The sequence below is a fragment of the Scyliorhinus torazame genome, chromosome 18 (assembly GCF_047496885.1).
Source record: "Scyliorhinus torazame isolate Kashiwa2021f chromosome 18, sScyTor2.1, whole genome shotgun sequence".
Classification (NCBI taxonomy): domain Eukaryota; kingdom Metazoa; phylum Chordata; class Chondrichthyes; order Carcharhiniformes; family Scyliorhinidae; genus Scyliorhinus; species Scyliorhinus torazame.
The window spans coordinates 71,332,625-71,353,027 of record NC_092724.1 but is presented as its reverse complement, the minus strand read 5'-3'; the positions used below and the strand labels follow the sequence as shown (position 1 = coordinate 71,353,027).

At 49.4% G+C, this 20,403-nt stretch overlaps 1 protein-coding gene across 2 annotated transcripts in view; it reads left to right on the top strand.

Annotated features, from left to right (window-relative positions):
- Positions 1-20,180, top strand: part of LOC140395293 (disintegrin and metalloproteinase domain-containing protein 10) — a 209,515-nt gene extending 189,335 nt beyond the window's left edge. For both annotated transcript variants that reach the window (XM_072482880.1, XM_072482879.1), the window contains 3 exons: positions 15,235-15,455; positions 18,764-18,860; positions 19,898-20,180. In XM_072482880.1, coding sequence (XP_072338981.1) covers positions 15,235-15,455; positions 18,764-18,860; positions 19,898-19,929 — 350 coding nt within the window. In that variant the 3' untranslated portion in view covers positions 19,930-20,180. The remainder of the gene's footprint in view (positions 1-15,234; positions 15,456-18,763; positions 18,861-19,897) is intronic.
- Positions 20,181-20,403: the final 223 nt, after the last annotated feature.

Genomic DNA, 20,403 nt, shown 5'->3' with positions numbered 1-20,403 from the left:
TTGGGGAGGGGGGAGGAATGGGGAGGGGGAGGGATGAGGATGGGAAGGGTTGGGGAGGGGGAGGGATGGGGAGGGGGAGGGATGGGGAGGGGAGGGTTGGGGAGGGGGAGGGTTGGGGAGGGGGGAGGGATGGGGAGGGGGAGGGTTAAGGAGGGGGAGGGATGGTGAGGGATGGGGAGGGTAGTGATGGGGAGGGGGAGGGTTGGGGAGGGGGAGGGATGGGGAGGGGAGGGATGGGGAGGGTAGTGATGGGGAGGGGGGAGGGATGGGGAGGAGGTGGGATGGGGAGGGGGAGGTTTGGGGAGGGATGGGGAGGAAGGTGGGATGGGGAGGGGGAGGTTTGGGAGGGATGGGGAGGGGGAGGGGAGGGGGAGGTTTGGGGAGGGATGGGGACGGGGAGGGGGAGGGATGGGGAGGGGGGGTTGGGGAGGGTTGGGGGAGGGGGAGGGATGGAGAGTGGGAGGGATGGAGAGGGGGAGGGATGGAGAGGGGGTGGGTTGGGGAGGGGGAGGGAGGGGGAGGGATGGGGAGGGGGAGGGCAGTGATGGGGAGGGGGGAGGGATGGGGAGGGGGAGGTTTGGGGAGGGATGGGGAGGGGGAGGGATGGGGAGGGGGAGGGATGGAGAGGGGGAGGGTTGGGGAGGGGGAGGGATGGGGAGGGGGATGGTTGGGCAGGGGGAGGATGGGGAGTGGGAGGGATGGGGAGGGGGAGTGATGGGGAGGGGGAGGGATGGGGAGGGGGAGGTTTGGGGAGGGATGGGGAGGGGGAGGGATGGGGAGGGATGGTGAGGGTTGGGGAGGGAGGGGGAGGGATGGGGAGGGGGGAGGTATGGGGAGGGGGAGGGTTGGGGGGGATGGGGAGGAGGAGGGGGTGTTGGGGATGGATGGGGAGGGGGAGGGATGGGGAGGGGGAGGGGAGTGGGAGGGTTTGGGAGTGGGAGGGTTTGGGAGTGGGAGGGTTGGGGAGGGGGAGGGTTGGGGGAGGGGGAGGAATGGGGAGGGGGAGGAATGAGGAGGGGGAGGGTTGGGGAGGGGGAGGGGATGGGGAGGGGGAGGGATGGGGAGGGAGGGTTGGGAGGGGGAGGGTTGGGGAGGGATGGGGAGGGGGAGGGTTAAGGAGGGGGAGGGATGGTGAGGGATGGGGAGGGTAGTGATCGGGAGGGGGGAGGGTTGGGGAGGGGGAGGGATGGGGAGGGGGAGGGATGGGGGAGGGTAGTGATGGGGAGGAGGTGGGATGGGGAGGGGGAGGTTTGGGGAGGGATGGGGAGGGGGAGGGGGAGGTTTGGGGAGGGATGGGGAGGGGGAGGGGCAGGGAGGGGGAGGGATGGGGAGGGGGGGTTGGGGAGGGGGAGGGTTGGGGAGGGGGAGGGATGGGGAGGGGGAGGGTTGGGGAGGGATGGGGAGGGGGAGGGATGGGGAGGGGGAGGTATGGGGAGGGGAGCGTTGGGGAGGGGGAGGGATGGGGAGGGGGAGGGGGGTGGGATGGGGAGGGGAGGGTTGGGGAGGGGGAGGGTTGGGGAGGGGGAGGAGAGTTGGGGATGGGAGAGGGGAAGGGTTGGGTAGGGGAGGGTTGGGGAGGAGGAGATCAAAGAACAAAGTACAGCACAGGAACAGGCCCCTTCGGCCCTCCAAGCCTGTGCCGACCATGCTGCCCGACTAAACTATAATCTTCTACACTTCCTGGGTCCGTATCTCTCTATTCCCATCCGATTCATGTATTTGTCAAGATGCCCCTTAAATGTCCCTATCGTCCCTGCCTCCACTACCTCCTCCGGTAGTGAGTTCCAGGCACCCACTACCCTCTGCGTAAAAAACTTGCCTCGTACATCTACTCTAAACCTTGCCCCTCGCACCTTAAACCTATGCCCCCTAGTAATTGACCCCTCCATCCTGGGAAAACGCCTCTGACTATCCACTCTGTCTATGCCCCTCATAATTTTGTAGACCTCTATCAGGTCGCCCCTCAACCTCCGCCGTTCCAGTGAGAACAAACCGAGTTTATTCAACCGCTCCTCATAGCTAATGCCCTCCATACCAGGCAACATTCTGGTAAATCTCTTCTGCACCCTCTCTAAAGCCTCCTCATCCTTCTGGTAGTGTGGCGACCAAAATTGAACACTATACTCCAAGTGTGGCCTAACTAAGGTTCTATATAGCTGGAAGATGACTTGCCAATTTTTATACTCAGTGCCCCGGCCAATGAAGGCAAACATGCCATATGCCTTCTTGACTACCTTCTCCACCTGTGTTGCCCCTTCCTTGACCTGTGGACCTGTACACCTAGATGTCTCTGACTGTCAATACTCTTGAGGGTTCTACCATTCACTGTATATTCCCTACCTGCATTAGATCTTCCAAAATGCATTACCTCACATTTGTCCTGATTAAACTCCATCTGCCATCCCTCTGCCCAAGTCTCCAAACAATCTAAATCCTGCTGTATCCTCTGACAGTCCTCATCGCTATCTCACAATTCCACCAACCTTTGTGCCGTCCGCAAACTTACTAATCAGACCAGTTACATTTTCCTCCAAATCATTTATATATACTACGTAACAGCAAAGGTCCCAGCACTGATCCCTGCGGAACACCACTAGTCACAGCCCTCCAATTAGAAAAGCACCCTTCCATTGCTACTCTCTGCCTTCTATGACCTAGCCAGTTCTGTATCCACCTTGCCAGCTCACCCCTGATCCCGTGTGACTTCACCTTTTGTACTAGTCTAGCATGAGGGACCTTGTCAAAGGCCTTACTGAAGTCCATATCGACAACATCCACTGCCCTACCTGCATCAATCATTTTTGTGACCTCCTCGAAAAACTCTATCAAGTTAGTGAGACACGACCTCCCTTTCACAAAACCATGCTGCCTCTCGCTAATACGTCCATTTGCTTCAAAATGGGAGTAGATCCTGTCTCGAAGAATTCTCTCCAGTAATTTCCCTACCACTGACGTAAGGCTCACCGGCCTGTAGTTCCCTGGATTATCCTTGCTAACCTTCTTGAACAGAGGAACAACATTCGCTATTCTCCAGTCCTCCGGGACATTACCTGAAGACAGTGAGGATCCAAAGATTTCTGTCAAGGCCTCAGCAATTTCCTCTCTTGCCACCTTCAGTAACCTGGGGGGATGAGGACGGTAGGGATTGAGGAGGGTTGTGCTGGGGGATGGGTAGGTATCCTGAATCTTTAAAGGAATGGATGGGGTGGGGGTTCTGGGGCGTCATTCTCCGACCCCCCGCCGGGTTGGAGAATCGCCGGGGGCTGCCGTGAATCCCGCCCCCGCCGGTTGCCGAAGTCTCCGGTACCGGATATTCGGCGGGGGCGGGAATCGGGCCGCGCCGGTTGGCGGGCCCCCCCGCTGGATTCTCCGGCCTGGATGGGCGGAAGTCCCGCCGATAAATTACCTGTCCCGCCGACGTGGATTAAACCACCTTTTGAACGGCGGGACAAGGCGGCGTGGGCGGGCTCCGGGGTCCTGGGGGGGGGGGCACGGGGCGATCTGGCCCCGGGGGGTGCCCCCACGGTGGCCTGGCCCGCGATCAGGGCCCACCGATCCGCGGGCGGGCCTGTGCCGTGGGGGCACTCTTTCCCTTCCGCCTCCGCCACGGTCGCCACCATGGCGGAGGCGGAAGAGACTCCCTCCACTGCGCATGCGTGGGAAACTGTCAGCGGCCGCTGACGCTCCCGCGCCTGCGCCGCCCCGGGATGTTATTTCCGCGCCAGCTGGCGGGGCAACAAAGGCCCTTTCCGCCAGCTGGCGGGGCGGAAATTCCTCCGGCGTCGGCCTAGCCCCTGAATGTTGGGGCTCTGCCCCCCAAAGACGCGGAGCATTCCGCACCTTTGGGGCGGCGCGATGCCCGTCTGATTGGCGCCGTTTTGGGCGCCAGTCGGCGGACATCGCGCCGTTTCCGGAGAATTTCGCCCCTGGTCAGAGTGCCATGGTGCCTGTTGATCAATCAGTTACAAGAGCAACAGGGTTGTGGAGATGTCTCTCAGTGTTTGGTGCTGTGTAGCGAGAGTGACGAATATTTGTGGCATTAAACCTTCTGTTGCTCTGTGCGTGAAGCTCATTGGGCTGAATCTTATTGAGATGTTGAGGGTCTCACTTTATTGCGGGGAGCCGGCGATAGAGCCACCCTGCCACTTTTCAGCAAAGACTATCAAACCACAAACCATCAGGCACTGGTGAGGCCACCAGCGGGTTTTCCCCTGGAATGAAGACACCAGAAGCACAAGTTTTACTACCTTTGGACTCCCAGCCAATCAGAGGCCAGCAACTCTTGTGCTTAGCAGCATCGCTGTGAAGGCCGTGCCTACACCGGAGGGACAAGACTCTGGAGTCCCAGGGTTATGGAACTACCCAGGCCACAGTAAGGAAGGGAGAACAGGGCGGGAGGGGGATTTTCAGGTGAGGTTCATTGGGAGAGGGATGCAGGGAGATCAAAAGGGCATGGGGGCATGGGGTGGCTCTCAATGCCCCCCCCCCCCACCCCCTTCCTGATGTCCAGTCCCTCAACCAGGCACTGATCAAGGGACCCTCCTCCCAGGAGGTGACAAGCTGGCTGTACGATTTATAATGCATGAGGAGCAGGCCTTCTTTCAGATGGGTTAATACCAGCAGTGATGGAATGAGGGCCTCAAGTGATCATTAATTGCTCTCTTTGAAGTGCCTCAATTGGTGTCAGAGTGGGAAAGATGACCATAGGCCTTCCCACCCAGAACTTAATTCTGGTGGAGCGGGGATGTGGTGGGGTTCATGTAAGACACACATGCCCTTCCCACCTCCAAACTCACTACCAGTGAGTGCAGAAGATTCCATCCGGAATGCCCATTCAGAATTGACCAGGAGACTCATATGCTGAGGTTCTTCTGTCCTGAGCAGATGGGAGTGACACTGTGTGAGATATCCCTTTAAATAATAGACTCTGTCAATGTCATAATGTGGCAGAGTGCTGATGTGACCGACGGCTGAGTGGGGAATTAAGCCGTTATGATTTTGTGAACAGCTTAATCTAAGGGATGAGGTGCCAGAATTTACAGAGGCCCAAAGAGATCAGTAACTTCCTTGTGGTTCCTGCCCCTCTTAAAATCCCCGACCTATGATTTACCCCAGTGCCCCACACCAAACAACTGGCACTTGCTACCAGTTCAGGGCGAGTGACTGCTCAGAGTCGGGAATGCCCCGGCAGGGGTCCCTCACAAAGCTGCGGTGTGGGGCGGGTGTGGTGGTGGAGGTACATCCACCTTATCCTGGCCAGAATTCTCCGGGCGTTGGGATTCTCTGTTCCCGCTGGCAGCAAAAACCCCACCCGCGGGTTTCCTGGTGACGTGGGCTGGCTTCAATGGGAAACCCCGTTGACAAGCAGCGGGAGTGGAGAATCCTGCTGCCAGCCAACGATGCGACGGCGAGAAACACGCGGCGGGGAGATCGGAGAATCCAGCCCTCTCCCTGAATCTTGCCCAAATTGAAATTAGACCTGAAATAAAAGCAGGTTCAGCATTTGCAACGTTCTCCTCCCCGAACCCCATCCTGTCATACCCTCTTTAAGAACCGCCAATGTTGTTTTCAGGGGCAACATTCAGACAGAGAACTCATCACAAGGACCAGTATCCGACTGAGGTGGAGACTGTTGTTAACTCCCGGTTCCTTCTGCCGGCCAATGGCAGCTTTCTGCTGGGAAAGAGGAGTTTATAGGATAGGGATTGTTTTTGCTTGAAAATGAAATCAGGCCCGTGGTGACATCAGCTTCAATAACTCTCCCTCACACTTTGGGAGTTTGACGTACTGCTTGGTACTTTATGTTGGCTGCAGAGAGTGGCTTCCCCATGTCCGACCACATTAACAAAATAAATGCATCTCACAAACAATCAGAAATTGGAAAGCCTTGGCAAATTGTGTCGCACATCACAGGTAACAGTAACACTGTAAAAGACATCAGCAGATTTCTTTCATGTAGAAATGATTCTTCAGGAACTGCCTCTGGTTGAAACAACTTGAGGGTACGGTCTGAGAGAAAATGCAACCTGTAGTCCCAATGATTCTCACACACAGCTTACTGGGGTGAAACATCTTCTCCCATCTGACAGTGCAGACTTGTTAACTCGAACCTCAATACCTCAGCAAAAATAACTGGTGTCCATGAAAGATAAGGAACTTACTATGAACAAATTAAATAGGATCAGGAGCCATGCTCCACCATTCAATAAGGTACTAGTTGATATTTCATCTTTGGCACGATTCAACCAAAACATTTCTACGTCCAGTTTCAGGTGCGTGCAGCGCTGAGAAAGACCCCACAATCCAACGGCACATTCCTGCTCGCCAGTGCAGGAAGATGACTCACGGATCGGGGCGTCATTTGTAAAGGCAGCCCCAATTTGTGGACCCCCTCAGCGACCCCAAAGAGGCCTCCCCAACCCCCCCACTTCACCCAACTTACCTCTTCTGTGGTCCACAGGCCCCCCCCCCCCCCCTCGCCCCACCTCCAGGCCCCACCCCTGGCATGGCCAGCCTGGCGGTTTGTCTGGACCAGTACTAAACGGCATCCCGGTAAGGACTCCCAGGCTCAGCCGGTGTATCCAGGGCCCTGGGAGGATCTGGCGAGCGGATATTTAAATAAGCCTAATGGATAATTTAAATATGCCTATCTGGATCTCGCCCAGTGAGGACGAGACCACATTGCGACGTCTCGTGATATTCCGTTGAATCTCGCGAGATGTTTTGACCGTCGCAAATCTAGAGAGAGGCCTCTTGCAAGATTCAACGGCCTCGACCCGACAGTAAGTTGGGCGCAATGAGGCCGCTGAATTGCACCCCTTATCTCCATCTTCCCACGCTATCGCCATATTCCTTAATTCCCCGATTAACCAAAAACCTATCTGCCGCTGTCTTGAAGCACTCAATGACTGAGTGATGCGACCATCAATTCACACGAGACGATTAGTAGAAGTGAACAGTGGTTTTAATAAGCTAGATCTGTGCCTGCCTGCGACTGCTCTGTACTGAGTGCCGCCTACAGGCTGCAGATCTATATACCACCTCCGAGGGGGGGGAGCCACAGGCGGAGCCCATAAGGACATCAACATAATACAATACAATACAGTGGTGAATTGTAGCAGCAATACGTTCACCACACTGAGAATCTTGAGCTCCCTGGGGCTGAGAATTTCAGAGACTGACAATCCTTTGAGGGAGGAAATTTCTCCTCATCCCTGAACTAAATGGCTGACGCCTTATGAGGTTAGAAATCTGGAATGTGAATAATAGGTGGCTGCCTGATAGAATCAAATATTGCTGCAGATTAAAGGTCATATCAACTGCAATCCAAAGAGATTAAACATAATTCCTAAACTGTTTAGAGAAGAAACTAATTTCAGTCGCCTGTGGTGATTAAGCCCATGGGGGAAACCATTCCACAATGACATTAACTTTAAAAAATGCATCTGTATTAGTGGCTGATTTTCAAAGCCCTGATGAACCAGCCCGATAAAGACTATACTTTGCAGGACCCACATGAGCTCTCGTTCCTCCAGACTCCTGTGTTGATATAGTACAACAATTATATTTAAGATTTGGACAATTAATCTGCTGTTTGCAGGACAACCAACCAGGGCCACTCCTACTGTGGTGGTAACGTCATGTCAACAAAATCAGAATGCTGAATATTCCCAGGCTCCGATGAAGCCACAAATGTGATCGCCAGTTGATTTGAGTGGCTGTTAACTGCGTGATATCTTGTACCATCACGTTTGTGCAAATAAACCCTTAATGATTGAAATGGGTCATTGGTTCCATCAATGAAAGGTTGGACAGGAATTGGTACATGTCATGGGCAGTTGTTTGGGCATGAAGATGGTACCACATTGACAAATTCAGCTGTCGAACAGCCTATGCCAAACCTTGATCCCACCATTTTCTGGGACAATTATCTTTTCCAAAATAAATTCAAGTCAACAAGTTGCCAAAATGTCCAACTAAGATGCATATAAATGTGGTGAGCTGTTCATCACTGATGCATAAAGGATTCATAGTTGAAACAAGCTCCATATTATGTGGTTTGTTTGCACTGAGTGCTGAATTTGGTGCTTTTTGATTGCGATAGTGAGAGTTTGGTGACCGAGGGAGTTAGGTGAGGAGGGAGTAAGGTGCTCCTTTCATTTTGTTTCCGACATTTCCGCAAAGAGTGCGAAGAGAGCCAGGAGTTTACAGGAAGTGTAGCTGACTGGGAGCAGAGTCGAAGGGCGGAGATCTAGTTAGTCCACACAGCAGCTATATTCTTTAAGGTAAGAGGGGATGGAGGCTAGGCCAGTTGCATGCTCCTCCTGTAGGATGTGGGTGGTGAGGGATACCACCGGTGTCCCCACTGACTATACCTGCGGGAAGTGCACCCAACTTCAGCTCCTCAAAGACCGTGTTAGGGAACTGGAGCTGAAGCTGGATGAACTTCGGATCATCCGGGAGGCAGAGGGGGTGATTGAGAAGAGTTACAGGGAGGTAACCACACCCAAGGTACAGGACAAGAATAGCTGGGTTACAGTCAGGGGGAAAAAAACAAACAGGCAGACAGTGCAGGGATCCCTCGTGGCCGTTCCCCTTCAAAACAAGTATACCGTTTTGGATGCTGTTGGGGGGGATGACCTACCGGGGGAAGGCCCTAGCGGTCAGGTCTCTGGCACGGAGTCTGGCTCTGGGGCTCAGAAGGGAAGGGGGGAGAATAGAAAAGCAATAGTTGTAGGAGATTCAATGGATAGGGGAATAGATAGGAGATTCTGTGGTCGCGAGCGAGACTCCCGGAAGGTATGTTGCCTCCCGGGTGCCAGGGCCAGGGATGTCTCGGATCGTGTCTTCAGGATCCTTAAGGGGAGGGTGAGCAGCCAGAAGTCGTGGTGCACATTGGTACCAACGACATAGGTAGGAAAAGGGGTGTGGAGGTAATAAACAAGTTTAGGGAGTTAGGCTGGAAGTTGAAAGCCAGGACAGACAGAGTTGTCATCTCTGGTTTGTTGCCGGTGCCACGTGATAGCGAGGCTAGGAATAGGGAGAGAGTGCAGTTGAACACGTGGCTGCAGGGATGGTGTAGGAGGGAGGACTTCAGGTATTTGGATAATTGGAGCGCATTCTGGGGAAGGTGGGACCTGTACAAGCAGGACGGGTTGCATCTGAACCAGAGGGGCACCAATATCCTGGGAGGGAGGTTTGCTAGTACTCTTCGGGAGGGTTTAAACTAATTTGGCAGGGGAATGGGAACCGGATTTGTAGTCCAGCAACTAAGGTAGCCGATATTCAGGATGCCAAAGTGTGTAATGAGGCAGTGGGGAAGGGAACACTGACAAAGGAGAGTATTTGCAGGCACGGAGATGGGTTGAAGTGTGTATACTTCAACGCAAGAAGCATCAGGAATAAAGGTGGGTGAACTTAAGGCATGGATCGGTACTTGGGACTACGATGTGGTGGCCATCACGGAAACTTGGATAGAAGAGGGGCAGAAATGGTTGTTGGAGGTCCCTGGTTATAGATGTTTCAATAAGATTAGGGAGGGTGGTAAAAGAGGTGGGGGGGTGGCATTATTAATTAGAGATAGTATAACAGCTGCAGAAAGGCAGTTCGAGGAGTATCACCCTATTGAGGTAGTATGGGTTGAAGTCAGAAATAGGAAAGGAGCAGTCACCTTGTTAGGAGTTTTCTATAGGCCCCCCAATAGTAACAGAGATGTGGAGGAACAGATTGGGAAACAGATTTTGGAAAGGTGCAGAAGTCATAGGGTAGTAGTCATGGGCGACTTTAACTTCCCAAATATTGAGTGGAAACTCTTTAGATCAAATAGTTTGGATGGGGTGGTGTTTGTGCAGTGTGTCCAGGAAGCTTTTCTAACACAGTATGTAGATTGTCCAACCAGAGGAGGGGCAATATTGGATTTAGTACTGGGTAATGAACCAGGGCAAGTGATAGATTTGTTAGTGGGGGAGCATTTTGGAGATAGTGACCACAATTCTGTGACTTTCACTTTAGTAATGGAGAGGGATAGGTACGTGCAACAGGGCAAGGTTTACAATTGGGGGAAGGGTAAATACGATGTTGTCAGACAAGAATTGAAGTGCATAAGTTGGGAACATAGGCTGGCAGGGAAGGACACAAGTGAAATGTGGAACTTGTTCAAGGAACAGGTACTACGTGTCCTTGATATGTATGTCCCTGTCAGGCAGGGAAGAGATGGTCGAGTGAGGGAACCATGGTTGACAAGAGAGGTTGAATGTCTTGTTAAGAGGAAAAAGGTGACTTATGTAAGGCTGAGGAAACAAGGTTCAGACAGGGCATTGGAGGGATACAAGATAGCCAGGAGGGAACTGAAGAAAGGGATTAGGAGAGCTAAGAGAGGGCATGAACAATCTTTGGCGGGTAGGATCAAGGAAAACCCCAAGGCCTTTTACACATATGTGAGAAATATGAGAATGACTAGAGCGAGGGTAGGTCCGATCAAGGACAGTAGCGGGAGATTGTGTATTGAGTCTGAAGAGATAGGAGAGGTCTTGAATGAGTATTTTTCTTCTGTATTTACAAATGAGAGGGGCGATATTGTTGGAGAGGACAGTGTGAAACAGATTGGTAAGCTCGAGGAAATACTTGTCAGGAAGGAAGATGTGTTGGGCATTTTGAAAAACTTGAGGATAGACAAGTCACCCGGGCCTGACGGGATATATCCAAGGATTCTATGGGAAGCAAGAGATGAAATTGCAGAGCCGTTGGCAATGATCTTTTCGTCCTCACTGTCAACAGGGGTGGTACCAGGGGATTGGAGAGTGGCGAATGTCGTGCCTCTGTTCAAAAAAGGAACTAGGGATAACCCTGGGAATTACAGGCCAGTTAGTCTTACTTCGGTGGTAGGCAAAGTAATGGAAAGGGTACTGAAGGATAGGATTTCTGAGCATCTGGAAAGACACTGCTTGATTAGGGATAGTCAGCACGGATTTGTGAGGGGTAGGTCTTGCCTTACAAATCTTATTGAATTCTTTGAGGAGGTGACCAAGCATGTGGATGAAGGTAAAGCAGTGGATGTAGTGTACATGGATTTTAGTAAGGCATTTGATAAAGTTCCCCATGGTAGGATTATGCAGAAAGTAAGGAGGCATGGGATAGTGGGAAATTTGGCCAGTTGGATAACGAACTGGCTAACCGATAGAAGTCAGAGAGTGGTGGTGGATGGCAAATATTCAGCCTGGATCCCAGTTACCAGTGGCGTACCGCAGGGATCAGTTCTGGGTCCTCTGCTGTTTGTGATTTTCATTAATGACTTGGATGAGGGAGTAGAAGGGTGGGTCAGTAAATTTGCAGACGATACGAAGATTGGTGGAGTTGTGGATAGTAAGGAGGGCTGTTGTCGGCTGCAAAGAGACATAGATAGGATGCAGAGCTGGGCTGAGAAGTGGCAGATGGAGTTTAACTCTGAAAAGTGTGAGGTTGTCCATTTTGGAAGGACAAATATGAATGCGGAATATAGGGTTAACGGTAGAGTTCTTGGCAATGTGGAGGAGCAGAGAGATCTTGGGGTCTATGTTCATACATCTTTGAAAGTTGCCACTCAAGTGGATAGAGCTGTGAAGAAGGCCTATGGTGTGCTCGCGTTCATTAACAGCGGGATTGAATTTAAGAGCTGTGAGGTGATGATGCAGCTGTACAAAACTTTGGTAAGGCCACATTTGGAGTACTGTGTACAGTTCTGGTCGCCTCATTTTAGGAAAGATGTGGAAGCTCTGGAAAAGGTGCAAAGAAGATTTACCAGGATGTTGCCTGGAATGGAGAGTAGGTCTTACGAGGAAAGGTTGAGGGTACTAGGCCTTTTCTCATTAGAGCGGAGAAGGATGAGGGGCGACTTGATAGAGGTTTATAAGATGATCAGGGGAATATATAGAGTAGACAGTCAGAGACTTTTTCCCCGGGTGGAACACACCATTACAAGGGGACATAAATTTAAGGTGAAAGGTGGAAGATATAGGAGGGATATCAGAGGTAGGTCCTTTACCCAGAGAGTAGTGGGGGCATGGAATGCACTGCCTGTGGAAGTAGTTGAGTCGGAAACATTAGGGACCTTCAAGCAGCTATTGGATAGGTACATGGATGACGGTAAAATGATATAGTGTAGATTTATTTGTTCTTAAGGGCAGCACGGTAGCATTGTGGATAGCGCAATTGCTTCACAGCTCCATGGTCCCAGGTTCGATTCCGGCTCGGGTCATTGTCTGTGCGGAGTCTGCACGTCCTCCCCGTGTCTGCGTGGGTTTCCTCCGGGTGCTCCGGTTTCCTCCCACAGTCCAAAGATGTGCGGGTTAGGTGAATTGGCCAATGATAAATTGCCCTTAATGTCCAAATTGCCCTTGGTGTTGGGTGGAGGTGTTGAGTTTGGGTACGGTGCTCTTTCCAAGAGCCGGTGCAGACTCAAAGGGCCGAATGGCCTCCTTCTGCACTGTAAATTCAATGATAATCTATGATTAATCTAGGACAAAGGTTCGGCACAACATCGTGGGCCGAAGGGCCTGTTCTGTGCTGTATTTTCTATGTTCTATGTTCTATATCTGAATCCAAGTGAATCCAAAATCCATTTCTAATCAAACATTTTTAAATCACACGGTATGGATGTTATAGCTCTTTGGAAGAACAATTCAAATAGTCGTACTCCCTTGCTCTTTCCCCATATCCCTGAAATTATTTCTCAGCTTCATATCTTCATCCAACCCCTTTTAGAAAGTTAGTTTAATCTATTACAGACAATGTACTACAGCAACTGGAATCAATGTTTTCCCGATCTGGATTCAGATCATGTCCATGAACAGCTGTGAGCAAAGACTCACTCCCTTTCAGGACAGGAATTTAGTTTACATTGTGAAATAAAAGTAGATGGGTTGTGATCCAAAAAGACGAGGTGTTGGGTGTCTTAAAAAATATTAAGGTAGATAAGTCCCCAGGGCCTGATGGGATCTACCCCAGGATACTGAAGGAGGCTGGAGAGGAAATTGCTGAGGCCTTGACAGAAATCTTTGGATCCTCGCTGTCTTCAGGGGATGTCCCGGAGGACTGGAGAATAGCCAATGTTGTTCCTCTGTTTAAGAAGGGTAGCAAGGATAATCCCGGGAACTACAGGCCGGTGAGCCTTACTTCAGTGGTAGGGAAATTACTGGAGAGAATTCTTCGAGACAGGATCTACTCCCATTTGGAAGCAAATGGACGTATTAGTGAGAGGCAGCACGGTTTTGTGAAGGGGAGGTCGTGTCTCACTAACTTGATAGAGTTTTTCGAGGAGGTCACTAAGATGATTGATGCAGGTAGGGCAGTAGATGTTGTCTATATGGACTTCAGTAAGGCCTTTGACAAGGTCCCTCATGGTAGACTAGTACAAAAGGTGAAGTCACACGGGATCAGGGGTGAACTGGCAAGGTGGATACAGAACTGGCTAGGCCATAGAAGGCAGAGGGTAGCAATGGAGGGATGCTTTTCTAATTGGAGGGCTGTGACCAGTGGTGTTCCACAGGGATCAGTGCTGGGACCTTTGCTCTTTGTAGTATATATAAATGATTTGGAGGAAAATGTAACTGGTCTGATTAGTAAGTTTGCAGACGACACAAAGGTTGGTGGAATTGCGGATAGCGATGAGGACTGTCTGAGGATACAGCAGGATTTAGATTGTCTGGAGACTTGGGCGGAGAGATGGCAGATGGAGTTTAATCCGGACAAATGTGAGGTAATGCATTTTGGAAGGGCTAATGCAGGTAGGGAATATACAGTGAATGGTAGAACCCTCAAGAGTATTGAAAGTCAAAGAGATCTAGGAGTACAGGTCCACAGGTCATTGAAAGGGGCAACACAGGTGGAGAAGGTAGTCAAGAAGGCATACGGCATGCTTGCCTTCATTGGCCGGGGCATTGAGTATAAGAATTGGCAAGTCATGTTGCAGCTGTATAGAACCTTAGTTAGGCCACACTTGGAGTATAGTGTTCAATTCTGGTCGCCACACTACCAGAAGGATGTGGAGGCTTTAGAGAGGGTGCAGAAGAGATTTACCAGAATGTTGCCTGGTATGGAGGGCATAAGCTATGAGGAGCGATTGAATAAACTCGGTTTGTTCTCACTGGAACGAAGGAGGTTGAGGGGCGACCTGATAGAGGTATACAAAATTATGAGGGGCATAGACAGAGTGGATAGTCAGAGGCTTTTCCCCAGGGTAGAGGGGTCAATTACTAGGGGGCATAGGTTTAAGGTGAGAGGGGCAAAGTTTAGAGTAGATGTACGAGGCAAGTTTTTTACGCAGAGGGTAGTGGGTGCCTGGAACTCACTACCGGAGGAGGTAGTGGAAGCAGGGATGATCGGGACATTTAAGGGGCATCTTGACAAATATATGAATAGGATGGGAATAGAAGGATACGGACCCAGGAAGTGTAGAAGATTGTAGTTTAGTCGGGCAGTATGGTCGGCACGGGCTTGGAGGGCCGAAGGGCCTGTTCCTCTGCTGTACATTTCTTTGTTCTTTGTTCTTTGTTCTTTGTAGATGTCGCACCCTGATTAGTGTCCCTGCGATCTCAGATTGCAACCCCTTCAGGCTGCAGGTACCCGGAGGACTGTGACAGTAGAAAACGTGAGGGAGTGAGGGGATCGGACATATTACAGCATTCCTGGCAGCAATGTTATGGAGTTCAGTAATGTGGCTAATGTTCCAAATCCCAGTGGATGTATCTGATATCTGAGAAGAGACACTCGTATCACATTACAGACAAACAAAAAACTCGGAACGGAATGACTGAAAACGAGGAATATGAGGAACATCATTGAATGATGGAGCAACATATCTCACAGCCTCAGGTCACTTTGTCAGCCTTTTGGCTTTGGGTTTTGGGTTCAGTGTAGTCTCTGAGGAATGTGCTGTTATCCAATTATGCCAGACGAGAGTTTTCTCTATTGAACTGGGCCACTCAACTCAAAGTGCAACCCATGTGTGCCACCATGCAACCAGTAACAATGTGGGACCTGCTCCCCCAAAAGGCTATTAATGTTGGGGGTCCATTGGAGCTTTCGAGAGATTGTTAGATGTTTGTGGGATAAGGGTAGTGAGGGATGTGGAGCAGTGGCAGTTCGGTGAGGTTGAGGTGCAGATAAGCGGTCATTTAATTGCATGGCAGAGGAAGGCCCGAGTTGCTGAATGGCCTTCTGCTGTTCCTTTTTAACCCAATTCAGACTATTTGATTCTAGGTGATCCACTGACATGTTTCAGCTCGACCTCTGTCTTCCTGCACCAGTTTTTCAACAGTACCTTGCTGCCATTACCACCAGGCTCCCCCTGTAAGGAGAAGCAGGGATATTGCGACATGATGCACGTGTGCCGCTTAGTTGATGACGACGGGCCCATTGCCAAACTGAAAAATGCCATCTTCAATCCTGAGGAGTTTGAAGGCATTTCAGATTGGATGAAGGTGGGTGTTTGGAAGTATTATATTGAAATGTTCGCATCTATATTATAGCAGAACATCTTCCTTCTGCATGGAATGCCTTTCAGCTTTCGCCACTATAAATTGTCTCGTCTCCATTTAGAATGGGAACTACCTGTGCAAATTATTACACCCGGCTGTGTCACCACTGGTCAAAGAGTGGGATTAAAATAGTGAATGAAAGAATGTAATTAAATAGCAATGTGCCAGAACAATATGGAAAGCTGAGACGAATAGTTATTGGAGAAGAGGAATTTCTCTGTCGGAACTTGGTGATGCAGGTTTGAGGTAGTGCAGCACCACCACTGGTGGGTGGGTATAACTGCAGTGTGACATGTTTACATTTGTAGTTCCCATTACAAATGTAAACCCAAGAATTTTTGAAAGAAGATATCTAGAAATAAGGAGGGATTAATTAGGTGTAATAAATGTGTGTCTTCATTGACTGGTCCTGATATGCTGAGAAGATTGTCCTGCACATTACAGAACCTGCCCATGTGCATTATTTTGGTTTCATTGATCATGAATCACAAGGGGCCAGTAATGGGCTCCTCCAGGTTATCACCAAAAGGCAAAGATGGAAATTTACCTCCATGGCTTTAACATTGAGTCAGGATCAAATTTGCACAGCCCAGTCTCCTAGTCCTCTCACCCTCCAACCTGCCATAGTCATGTGACTTCCAGGGGTTGACTTTCACTGACCTTTCTCTGGCATTAAAGGATCAGCAATATCTTCAAAACGAGGTCAGTTGCCCCGCTGGCTGCTGCCATTTTGAAACGGGGTCTATAGTTGTAGAAGTCCAATCAGTTTTCATGGTGACGGAGAAGAAGTTGGCCAAAGGTCAAGTCTGCAATTATCTTTGTGAATCCCAGAGGAACAGGAGTTCAGGCAGCTGACAACCTGAGCCTCTGCTGTGCCTGAACCCTCCACACCCCCAGGACATTCCCGTCAGGTGTGGGTCTCTCACAAAGGCTTTCGTGTTTCTTAAGAGTTTTGATCACCCATCTTCTGTGAGCCCATTTTGTTTTGTTCTCAACCCCCTCCCTTCCGGAATGTTCTAAGTTCCAGCCAGCAGGGCCACATGGGGTAATAGGACCATTTTCTGCAGTCGAGAACGGAGCCCATTTGGCACCCAGAGCTGGCTGGTGAAATGTTAATGAGACCAAAGCCAGCGAGTGATTTGACCCTTTGACCTGCCACACACCTGCCACACATTACCCATGCCACACACCCCAGTCAGCGTGCCCCCCTCAAACAGGGAAACACAACTCTTTGGTTTGCTTGGATCAGCATTTTGTATAGAGGACTCAGTGGATAACTAGGGAGACCAGAGAATGGGACAAGAAATACATCAACACAGTTAAAATACCACAGCATGGCCCCCTTTTCATAACCCATTATCTCTGGTAAAAATACAAATTATTTGTGTCTCCATCATCAGTAAAGAATTCACCAAATGAAAAAGAAATACATTACTTTGTTAGTTTGCACTGGAAAGAAAAAGGAGAAACTTGCATTTCTGTAGCTTTTCTCTGCTTTTCAAATCACTTTACAAGCAGTGAAATACTTTTTGAAGTGTAGTTACTGTTGTAATGTAGGAATAACAGCAGTAATTTGTGCACAGAAAGCTCCCACAACAGCAATGTGGTAAAGATTACATCATCTGTTTCTGTGATGTTGATTGAGGGGTAAATATTGGCCAGGACAGTGAGGATCTCTCCCCTGCTTTTCTTCAAAATCATAGAATTGTAGAATCCCCACAGTGCAGAATGTGGCCATTTGGCTCTTTGAGTCTGCGCTGAGCCTCTGAGAGAGCACCCTACCTAGACCCACGTCCCTACTCTATCACCACAACCCCACCTCTAACCTGCACATCCCTGGACACTAAGGGGCAATTGATCATGGCCAATCCACCTAACCTGCACATCTTTGGACTGTGGGAGGAAACTGGAGCACCCGGAGGAAACCCATGCAGACACTGGGAGAACGTGCAGATTCCACACAGACAAGGGCGGAATTGAACCCGGGTCCCTGGCGCTGTGAGGCAGCAGGGCTAACCATTAATTCTTTGATATCCTCCTGAGCAGACCGAGAGGGCCTCAGTTTAACATTTCATCCAAAAGACAGTGTACCTCCCTAAAATGCAGCACTTTGACAGTGCTGTGGTGGAGTGTCAATCTTGAGTTTTGCACTCAAGCCCTGGAGTGTGACTTGACCTTGGAATTTGGCAACGCAGAGGTGAGAGTGCTACTAACTGAGGTAAGGCTAACATGAGCTAAACTTATTAATGGACATTTAAACCCAAAGATGTTTCCAGTGCAGAAGGAAGTCGTTTAGACAATTTTGCCAGCTGTGCTGAAGCAATCCAGAACTAATTCCTGCTCTGCTTTGAGTACTGATCGCAACAAATCTTAAAAGACACATTGGTCACTGCCTCAACGATCCCAATGTTCCCAAAATCCACTGTGTAAAGAAATGTCTCCTAATCTCTCCCCTCACTCCGATGACAATTTTAAACTCCTCACTACTGACTTTCCAACTTCTTCACCAGAGTAATACATCCTAATTTTAAAAAACCCATTCTCAGGACCATATCTGACTCAGACAAGGGTCCTAGTATCTCAAATCTCTTGTACCTCTGAATCACCATAATGAATATACTCTGCTGCTGCCCATGGTTTTAATGTCCTTTTAAAAATGAAATGTCCCCAAATTTCTCAATCCCAAAACTGCTCTCTATCCCAAAACTGCTCTCAATCCCAAAACTGCTCTTAATCCCAAAACTGCTCTCAATCCCAAAACAGCTCTCAATCCCGAAACTAATCTCAATCCCAGAACTGCTCTCAATCCCAAAACATCTGTCCATCATGTTTTCTGAGCAATGTGCTGTATAAATGATCATGCTCCATGTGCTTGGCTACATTGCCAGACATGGAAGAGTATTTCTGAATGGGGGCGTTATCTGGGCAATCTAGAAGCTGTGAAAATTGATGTGAGATTAGTTCTTGGGAGCTGAAATTAGTGAGAGACAGAATGGAAACAGTGACATGGCTGACGATCTTCTGCAGCTGTCTGTCCTGATCAGAACTGCTCGGACCAACAGCACTTCATTGATGACTGGCCTTTAGCTTCTTCTCATTTAGTCACTCCAGTTTGGAATTTGAAGGGTCCTCTTTGACCCCAAAACTTCCATTAACTTTGTTTCAGGTTTAAAGTTATTTCACTAATGGAAAGTTATTTCCTGTTTGTTATGAATAGTGATTCAATCTCTGACTTGTTTCTTCTATTACAGGCTAATCTCTGGACCATTCTTTTCGGCATTCTGATCCTTGGAGCATTAATGTCAAGCACAGTGTTTATATTCGGGAAGAGGCTGGACAGCGGAATAGGTAATATTAACTCACCATGAGTGGCAAGTTAAAACCTCCAATCCACCAACCCCCAATTTGCAAATTCCACCCAATCTGCTCCCCCCCCCCCCCCCCCCCCCCACCACCCCCACCCCAATCCACACTCCATGGTGCCAACAATTTTATTATTGATTATTTCTGGAATGCAAAACACAATGTATGTTAATCTGATTAGAAAGCATCTTTTAATGTGAACATATACTGAAGCAGTCAGTTTACTGGGGACAGTCTGACCTAGAAACATTTCCACCTCTTAAGGCATTAGTGTTAACTAGAGGTAACCGATAGGGAGTGTCTCTGTGGACAGAACAGGCTGGAATGTTCCGGAAGCCTTCCGTTCATTTTAATGGAAAAGACAATCAGACAGAGTGAGAGAGGGTTCCTGGTTTGGTATGACTCATTTCAGTACACCACTGAGAACCAATTTCACCCATTAAGATGCCTAACCTTCGCAGTTCTTTCTTTGTAAATCATACTGAAGAATTCTCTCGCACATAAAAATGCCACTCAGCTCAAAACGTTTTGGCTCTTTGAAAAGAGACAACTTATTGATTTTGCCCAACATTCTGAGAGTAGGCCCAGGCCCAGGATTGAAGTACTAAAGGCCGGGCCTCACTACCACAGCTGGCGTTGTGAGCTTCAGATTGTCAATTCAGCAGGAATAGCTTTTTTCTTCCTGCTGCATTATCTTATCCAGGGTGTGAGATAACTTCACCTTGGAAACTATCCGTGGAATGTGAGGAGAATGCTTTATGCAGGTACAAGAGACAGAGAGGTTGAGCTGGAGGGGCGGTGGGAATAGAGGGTGTTCTGAGAATTCGAAACATTCATTTAAACAGAATGGAGTTGGAGTGGGCACAGGCTGCCTGTGAATTGAATTAAAATTCAAACTGTGACAAACGCTGCTCCAGAAAAATGTTTTCTTCATGGAGAACAGCACGAGAAAAGAACATTCTATTCACATGAATTCAACAGCTGCTGGTCACCAATGCACTCTTTCCATTCCTCTTTTTCAGCTGCACAGGAGACAGAATTACAATCTTTCTGAGGACAAGCTTGTATCTGCGAGAATGAGGGGATGCTGAGGCACTCACTGAGGCTGCACTAGCATTGGGTCTGTGTCATTATCCACAAATCTACCCCCCCCCCCCCCCCGCTTTTTAATGGAATTTTATAATCCTCTAAACGGGAACAGTTCCTATTACGAGAATCAGGGAGTTGTTACATCGCTTTTCCCTCCATATCTGCGATTATTAACTGTTCAAGATAATTAAAAGGCATCAACTTCATTAAAAATAATTTTCTTGTGGTATTTGTTGTTTGTAAACATATGTGGCATTATTTGTGTCAACACCAACTGTTGCCAGAATGATAATGATGGCACCTGGCGTCCCTTGATTCATTTTCCCAGTTGCCTCAACCTTCAGTCGCGATGAGATCCCACCATGTAAACGGTGTCCCTTTAAGAAGGTCCTGTCTGCCATTGTCTCTGACAGGAAATCCCAAACAAGGGAGCACAAGA